This window comes from Salvelinus fontinalis, chromosome 38 (genome assembly GCF_029448725.1).
Source record: "Salvelinus fontinalis isolate EN_2023a chromosome 38, ASM2944872v1, whole genome shotgun sequence".
Lineage (NCBI taxonomy): Eukaryota > Metazoa > Chordata > Actinopteri > Salmoniformes > Salmonidae > Salvelinus > Salvelinus fontinalis.
The window spans coordinates 10,910,781-10,919,824 of NC_074702.1; the positions used below are offsets into that span (position 1 = coordinate 10,910,781).

At 45.1% G+C, this 9,044-nt stretch overlaps 1 protein-coding gene across 2 annotated transcripts in view; it reads left to right on the forward strand.

Annotated features, from left to right (window-relative positions):
- The window catches only part of LOC129837913 (multiple epidermal growth factor-like domains protein 8), a 37,967-nt gene extending 29,235 nt beyond the window's left edge, over window positions 1-8,732 (forward strand). For both annotated transcript variants that reach the window (XM_055904436.1, XM_055904437.1), the window contains exons 42-43: window positions 5,325-5,457; window positions 5,650-8,732. In XM_055904436.1, the coding sequence (XP_055760411.1) occupies window positions 5,325-5,457; window positions 5,650-7,146 (1,630 nt within the window). In that variant the 3' untranslated portion in view covers window positions 7,147-8,732. The remainder of the gene's footprint in view (window positions 1-5,324; window positions 5,458-5,649) is intronic.
- The last annotated feature ends 312 nt before the right edge of the window (window positions 8,733-9,044 follow it).

The following is a 9,044-nucleotide window of genomic DNA, read 5'->3' on the forward strand; positions in this document are numbered from 1 at the left end:
AATTATAATACACTGCTCAAAAAAATAAAGGGAACACTAAAATAACACATCCTAGATCTGAATGAATTAAATATTCTTATTAAATGCTTTTTTCTTTACATAGTTGAATGTGCTGACAACAAAATCACACAAATTATCAATGGAAATCAAATTTATCAACCCATGGGGGTCTGGATTTGGAGTCACACTCAAAATTAAAGTGGAAAACCACACTCCAGGCTGATCCAACTTTGATTTAATGTCCTTAAAACAAGTCAAAATGAGGCTCAGTAGTGTGTGTGGCCTCCACGGGCCTGTATGACCTCCCTACAACGCCTGGGCATGCTCCTGATGAGGTGGCGGATGGTCTCCTGAGGGATCTCCTCCCAGACCTGGACTAAAGCATCCGCCAACTCCTGGACAGTCTGTGGTGCAACGTGGCGTTGGTGGATGGAGCGAGACATGATGTCCCAGATGTGCTCAATTGGATTCAGGTCTGGGGAACGGGCGAGCCAGTCCATAGCATCAATGCCTTCCTCTTGCAGGAACTGCTGACACACTCCAGCCACATGAGGTCTAGCATTGTCTTGCATTAGGAGGAACCCAGGACCAACTGCACCAGCATATGGTCTCACAAGGGGTCTGAGGATCTCATCTCGGTACCTAATGGCAGTCAGGCTACCTCTGGCGAGCACATAGAGGGCTGTGCGGCCCCCCAAAGAAATGCCACCCCACACCATGACTGACTCACCGCCAAACCGGTCATGCTGGAGGATGTTGCAGGCAGTAGAACGTTCTCCACGGCGTCTCCAGACTCTGTCATGTCTGTCACGTGCTCATGTGCTCAGTGTGAACCTGCTTTCATCTGTGAAGAGCACAGGGCGCCAGTGGCGAATTTGCCACTCTTGGTGTTCTCTGGCAAATGCCAAACGTCCTGCACGGTGTTGGGCTGTAAGCACAACCCCCACCTGTGGACGTCAGGCCCTCATACCACCCTCATGGAGTCTGTTTCTGACCGTTTGAGCAGACACATGCACATTTGTGGCCTGCTGGAGGCCATTTTGCAGGGCTCTGGCAGTGCTCCTGCTGCTCTTCCTTGCACAAAGGCAGAGGTAGCGGTTCTGCTGCTGGGTTGTTGCCCTCCCACGGCCTCCTCCACGTCTCCTGATGTACTGGTCTGTCTCCTGGTAGCGCCTCCATGCTCTGGACACTACGCTGACAGACACAGCAAACCTTCTTGCCACAGCTCGCATTGATGTGCCATCCTGGATGAGCTGCACTACCTGAGCCACTTGTGTGGGTTGTAGACTCCATCTCATGCTACCACTAGAGTGAAAGCACCGCCAGCATTCAAAAGTGATCAAAACATCAGCCAGGAGGCATAGGAACTGAGAAGTGGTCTGTGGTCACCACCTGCAGAACCACTCCTTTATTGGGGGTGTCTTGCTAATTGCCTATAATTTCCACCTGTTGTCTATTCCATTTGCACAACAGCATGTGAAATGTATTGTCAATCAGTGTTGCTTCCTAAGTGGACAGTTTGATTTCACAGAAGTGTGATTGACTTGGAGTTACATTGTGTTGTTTAAGTGTTCCCTTTATTTTTTTGAGCAGTGTATATATTTTTTTTACACCTTTATTTAACTAGGCAAGTCAGTTAAGAACACATTCTTATTTTCAATGACGGCCTAGGAACGGTGGGTTAACTGCCTTGTTCAGGGGCAGAACAACAGATTTTTACCTTGTCAGCTCGGGGATTCGTTTTTGCAACCTTCCGGTTACTAGTCCAACGCTCTAACCACCTGCCTTACATTGCACTCCACGAGGAGCCTGTGTGGCAGGCTGACTACGTGTTACGCGAGGGCAGCAAGAAGCCAAGGTAAGTTGCTAGCTAGCATTAAACTTATCTTATAAAAAACAATAAATCTTAACATAATCACTAGTTAACTACACATGGTTGATGATATTACTAGTTTATCTAGCGTGTCCTGCGTTGCGTATAATCGATGCGGTGCCTGTTAATTTCTCATTGAATCACAGCCTACTTCGACAAACGGGGGATGATTTAACAAGCGCATTTGCAGAAAAAAGCACTGTCGTTGCACCAATGTACCTAACCATAAACATCAATGCGTTTCTTTAAAATCAATACTGTTGATGACACAAGTTTACTGGAGAACTGAGACGAAGTAGAGACTCTGGACAGGGTGGATATTCGTATAATAAAAAGCAGTTTTATTCAGAGGTAAAGATATCTGATACAAACATGCATGGACTCGTTCATTCAGCTCGTAAGGAACCTGCAGACAGAGCCCAGATAACAGAAATACATAGTCATTTTATACAGGACAGAAAGTAGGTTGAGTCTGGTAGATCTGGTTTTCTGGTTGGTCCTGATCAGGTTGTTGTCTTCTCAGATTGGTCCGGATGAGCTGTGCGTCATCCTTCTGAGTCTTGTATCAAAAGTTCTTTGTTACCAAATGTTCAGCTAAAACAGGAGATTAGGTGTGTGCGCAGATGTTCTTATTTAATCGATGTTTATGAAAGGTTTATGTCAGCCTTTTGCCCTTGGTTATGTGTGTGTCTCATTATCTCGTGAGATGCAGACCCAAGCACTCTTGCTCAAGGCCTTTCCTGCCTTATCAGTGTTTATGAATGTTCTGTGTCAGCCATCTGTCTCTGGGTGTGTGTGGGGGTCTCAGTTTCTGCTTATGAGTATGTGAGAGAACCTTGTTTAAGAAAGAAGTTAGTTATAACAATGTAATAGCAATATGCTTGTGTTATTTAAAATGGTATTTATTACAATACACAAGTATAGATTTTTAAACCTGCATATTTAGTTAATATTGCCTGCTAACATGAATTTCTTTTAACTAGGGAAATTGTGTAATTTCTCTTGCGTTCCGTGCAAGCAGTCAGAGTATATGCAGCAGTTTGGGCCGCCTGGCTCATTGCGAACTGTGTGAAGTCCATTTATTCCTAACAAAGGCCGTAATTAATTTGCCAGAATTGTACATAATTATGACATAACATTGAAGGTTGTACAATGTAACAGCAATATTTAGACTTAGGGTTGCCACCCGTTAGATAAAATACGGAACGGTTCCGTATTTCACTGAAAGAATAAACGTTTTGTTTTCGAAATGATAGTTTCCGGATTTGACCATTTTAATGACCAAAGGCTTGTATTTCTGTGTGTTATTATGTTATCATTAAATCTATGATTTGATAGAGCAGTCTGACTGAGCGATGGTAGGCACCAGCAGGCTCGTAAGCATTCATTCAAACAGCACTTTCGTGCGTTTTGCCAGCAGCTTTTCGCAATGCTTCAAGCATTGAGCTGTTTATGACTTCAAGCCTATCAACTCTCGAGATTAGGCTGGTGTAAACGATGTGAAATGGCTAGCTAGTTAGCGGGGTGCGCGGTAATAGCGTTTCAAACATCACTCGCTCTGAGACTTGGAGTAGTTGTTCCCCTTGCTCTGCATGGGTAACGCTGCTTCGAGGGTGGCTGTTGTCGATGTGTTCCTGGTTCGAGCCCAGGTAGGGGCGAGGAGGAGGACGGAAGCTATACTGTTACACTGGCAATACTAAAGTGCCTATAAGAACATCCAATAGTCAAAGGTATATGAAATACAAATCGTATAGAGAGAAATAGTCCTATAATTCCTATAATAACTACAACCTAAAACTTTTTACCTGAGAATATTGAAGACTCATGTTAAAAGGAACCACCAGCTTTCATATGTTCTCATGTTCTGAGCAAGGAACTTAAACGTTGGCTTTTTTACATGGCAAATATTGCACTTTTACTTTCTTCTCCAACACTTTGTTTTTGCATTATTTAAACCAAATTGAACATGTTTCATTATTTATTTGAGGCTAAATAGATTTTTTTGGTGTATTATATTAAGTTAAAATAAGTGTTCATTCAGTATTGTTGTAATTGTCATTATAACAAATAAAATATAAAACAAATCGTCCGATTAATCGGTATCGGCTTTTTTTGGTCCTCCAATAATCGGTATCGGCGTTGAAAAATCATAATCGGTCGACCTCTAGTATGTACGTACAGTCACTGTGGGGACGACGTCCTCGATGCAGTTATTGATAAAGCCAGTGACTGATGTGGTGTACTCCTCAATGCCATCGGAAGAATTCCGGAACATGTTCCAGTCTGTGATAGCAAAACAGTCCTGTAGTTTAGCATCTGCTTCATCTGACCACTTTTTTATAGACCGAGTCACTGGTGCTTCCTGCTTTAATTTCTGCTTGTAAGCAGGAATCAGGAGGATAGAATTGTTGTCAGATTTACCAATTGGAGGGCAAGGGAGAGCTTTTTACGCTTCTCTGTGTGTGGAGTACAGGTGATCTAGATTTTTTTTTCCTCTGGTTGCACATTTAACATGTTGATAGAAATTAGGTGGAACTAATTTAAGTTTCCCTGCATTAAAGTCGCCGGCCACTAGGAGCGCCGCTTCTGGGTGAGTGGTTTCCTGTTTGCTTATTTCCTTATACAGCTCATTGAGTGCGGTCTTAGTGCCAGCATCCGTCTGTGGTGGTAAATAAACAGCCACGAAAAGTAGAGCTGAAAACTCTCTTGGCAAATGGTGTGGTCTGCAATTTATCATAAGATACTCTACTTCAAGCGAGCAAAATCTAGAGACTTCCTTAGATTTCGTGCACCAGCTGTTGTTTACAAATATGCACAGACCGCCCCTATCTTGCCGGTGCAGCATATATCCCGCTAGCTGAATGTCCATGTTATCATTCAGCCACGATTCCGTGAAACATAAGATATTACAGTTTTTGATGTCCCGTTGGTAGGATATTCGTGATCGTACCTCGTCTAATTTTTGTCCAATGATTGCACGTTGGTGAGTAATATTGATGGTAACGGCAGCTTTCCCACTCACTTTCTGCGGATCCTTACGAGGCACCCCGCTCTGTGCCCTCTGTACCTGCGTCTCTTCCTCTTGCCAATAACTGGGATGTTGGCCTTGTCAGGTGTTCGGAGTATGTCCTGTCTTTGTCTAATCCAAGGTGAGTGATCGCTGTCCTGATATCCAGAAGCTCTTTTTTACCGTAAGATACGGTGGCAGAAACATTATGTACAAATTAAGTTATAAATAACACACAAAATCACTTAATTGCACAATTGGTTGGGCACCCGTAAAACTGCTGCCATTTCTTCCGCCGCCATTTTTCTTCCGGCGCCATCTTCACTTTTCCAGACTGTGCACTTCAGAAGAGTGTTCTTGATGAAGGTGTGATTCTGTAAAAATCACTTTGAAGGGCTGAATCCCACAGAAAGCTGAAATACTCTTTGTTCTTCCCACCTGCAGGTGTCAGTGTAACGGCCATGCAGACACGTGTAATGAACATGACGGCACAGGTTGCCCATGTCAGAACAACACAGAGACCTCTTCCTGCCTCAGCAGCCCGCAGAGCGACAGGAAGGACTGCTACAGAACACAGGTATGGATAGGATGGTGCAGGCACTAGACACAGTTTACAAGCAGGTATACTGATACAGCAGGGGGAGTAATGAATAAGGATACCTTGATATTCCTGGTTGTAGAGATCACATCCATATACAGACAATAAGCACAGTACTTACATGCACTTGTATTTCTTGTTTCTTCTCCCTATCTGGAATCCTCCATGCAGTGCGCCAAGTGCAAAGACTCCTTCAACGGCACACCGGTAAACGGGCGCCAGTGCTACCGGCAGTTCAACGTGGACAATGAGTGCTGCTTCGACCCCACCTCTCAGACAAATTGCTTCCACGACCCCACCATCCGCAATCTGCCCAAGGGACGCACCGTCTTCTTCGCTGCCCAGCCAAAGTTCACCAACGTGGACATCCGGGTCACCATCGACGTGACCTTCGGGGAGGTGGAGGTGTACGTTTCCAACTCCCACGACACCTTCATCGTAGAAGTGGACCGCCACACAGGCATCCACGCCATCAAGATCGAGGACGAGTCGGCGGCCCGCGGTGGGACGGGCGGGGGGGATAAGGAGACGCCTCCATCACCTATGAAGGTGTATGCCAACTCCTCATCCAGCCTGGCTGGGCCCATGTCCCCCAACACCCCCCTGCAGCTCCACGCCAAGCCCCAGGGGGCGGACAGGGAGGTACGGGAGGCCAAGACGGAGGGGCTCATCTCCTACATCACGGTGTGGAAGCCCCAGACGGTACTGATTGTTCGAGGTGTCCGTGACCGCGTGGTCATCACCTTCCCCCATGAGGTCCACTCCCTGAAGTCCAGCCGCTTCTATATCGCCCTGCGCGGTGTAGGCACCGAGGAGAGACAGGGCGAGTCCCAGGGCCTGCTCTTCCTCCGCCAGGACCAGGCCCACATCGACCTGTTCGTCTTCTTCTCTGTTTTCTTCTCCTGCTTCTTCCTCTTCCTCTCCGTCTGCGTCCTCCTCTGGAAGATCAAGCAGTTCATGGACTTCCGCCGAGAGCAGAGGCGTCATATCCAGGAAATGACCAAGATGGCGTCCAGGCCCTTCGCCAAGCTCACTGTCTATTTGGAGCCAGAGGAGACCCAGCTCATCTACCTGCCCTCCACAGGGGGCGGAGGGGTGGGGGGCAGTGCCGTGTCCCTGGCCCATGCACGCACAGGCAAGCTGGGGGGCATTGTAGTTGGCCAAAGGGGGCGAGCTGGAGCCATCTCCTACAAACACGAGCCAGGCTCCGGCCCCACCGTCCACCACCACCTTACCCTGGGCGGAGGCGGCAACAGTGGGCAGCACCTGCCCCTGCATTACCTCAACACCCACCACTATGTCCCCACCACCGCCAACACCACGGCCTCGCACCACCACCACCCGTCCTCCCACAGCGGCTACCAACACTTCTGCCGCTCCGACCCCTTTTTGTCCCAGCTCATGGGCTTCTCCTACTCCACCTTCAAGGTGGGGCCCATCACTCTGGAGCCCACGGACGACGGCATGGCCGGGGTGGCAACCGTCCTCATCCAGCTGCCGGGGGGCATCCTGGCCCCTAACCGCGCCTGCCTAGGGTCCGCCCTGGTCACACTACGGCAGAATCTCCAGGAGTACTGTGGTCACGGCAATGGAGGGGGACATCCCGGGGTGGGAGGGGGGCGCAAAGGCCTGTTAGGGCATCAGCACCTCACCACCATGGCTATGTAGAGAAGAGAAGGGGAGAATAGAAAGTGGATAAGAGAGAGAGGGGTATGTGGTGGGGTGGTAGTAACATGTTAAGAGGTTAGAAGAGAGATGGGGAGTTAAGTGAAAAAGGCCATACAGGAGAAAGTTATGTAAGAGCCTGTTGAAGTTGATAGGATCATACCTGTATTTACACTGTTTCAATATTGATTGTCTTTTATTCCGTTATGTATCGCTATATTTCAAACGCTTCACATGACCAAGCCAGCTATCTCTAAAATGCACTACAACTACACGTTATATCAGCTCAACCATTCAATTGCATCCTGTCTGCGTCCGCTATCGAGGTATGAGTGCAGTCGACAACCAGAGACTTTTGCTGCACTGTCGTTTTTTGGAATGACCAATAAAAGTAGGGATGATAACTACTGGTGTTGGAACCAACATGTGCTTTATACCCCAAAAGGTGACAATCAAACATTGCCATTAAAAACAAGAGACAGAAGGCGCAGTCCGCCAGGATGTGCAACATTGAATTGACATGATAGGAAAAATTCTAAAGTGATGCTTGTTGTCAGATGTTTTTTATATCATGGTAGTAATGATGAGTAATATTAATTGTAACTTAATATATTAAACTACGTGTCTGTTTATTAACTCAAAACCCTAAGTATATATTTGTGCATGTCCATTCACAGGACCTGTTACTTGGTTCTTTATCGGTTGCTGTTGTATTTGTTTCTCTGCTCATCTGCCTCCGTTTTTTCTGCCTTTGAACTCCCAGGCCTACAACTAACAATCCTGTTGTGTATTGTTTCCTATTGTGAGGCTTATGGAGAACATTTTAAGCAAAGCAACACTTTTGACACATTTAATATCTGTTTCAATTGATTTTGTTACAAATGAAGAATTTAACTTGGTTGTTATCAAACTTCTGTCCCTGTAGCCATTTTATGAGTGGATAATGTAACACACTATGTATTGTTTAGTTTCTAAGGATTTTATTTCAGTTCTTTGATATGAACTGTATGTTAAATTATATGGTTTTGTTTTTGGCTCTCTCGATTGGATGATGGTATCAGCCAATGAGAGCTATGATTAGATCTTAATTAACTTTTTGGATTTGTCTTGTGACAAATGGAACAAGAAAACAATTAGTATGTGGAACAACATTTTTTATGGAAATTATATGTCATGGAGACAAGGAAAGGGACAAAATATGTGCAAAGCTGCATCTTCCTAGTGAAAGATAACATGAATGGAAAAAAAGTGTTATTTTCAAGGAGGGTGTGTTCCATTTTTTTGTTACTGTTTTTGCATTATTCTCTTATGAATCAATACAAGATGCATCTCCCCAAGTTAATCTAAGTGGTGCTAATGGATACACTACAAAAAACAACCATTAGGCTATAAAATGATTAGTCGTTCACATTTACATGTATTTAATCGAATATATAAAAAATAACAGCTTTCTTGTTTAGTAGCATTGCAACACTATCTTCAGCTACGCTTGAGTCCGGTCACAAGCATTATTAGACTGGTTACATTGTGCTTGTCTTGTATTAGTTTGTTTACGTGTTTAACACTTTAAAAAATAAAAATAAAATTCATTTGCTCTTGTTTTTTTAAGGGAAAACTGCCCTGGTGATGAGTAGGTGCCAATATTAAAAGTTCAAGAAAGATGACACACCTCTTCTTGTGCATGTTTTATTTTTTAGTGGAAGGAAGGCGACAGTTGAGATCGACTAGTTATATTCTCTTTTTTAAATTTAACTAGGCAAGTCAGTTAAGAACAAATTCTTATTTACAATGACGGCCTAGGAACAGTGCCTTCTTCAGATCGGGAATTCGATCTATCAACATTTTGGTTACTGGCCCTAACCACTAGGCTCCCTGCCACCCCTATTCATGTCAGTCCAACA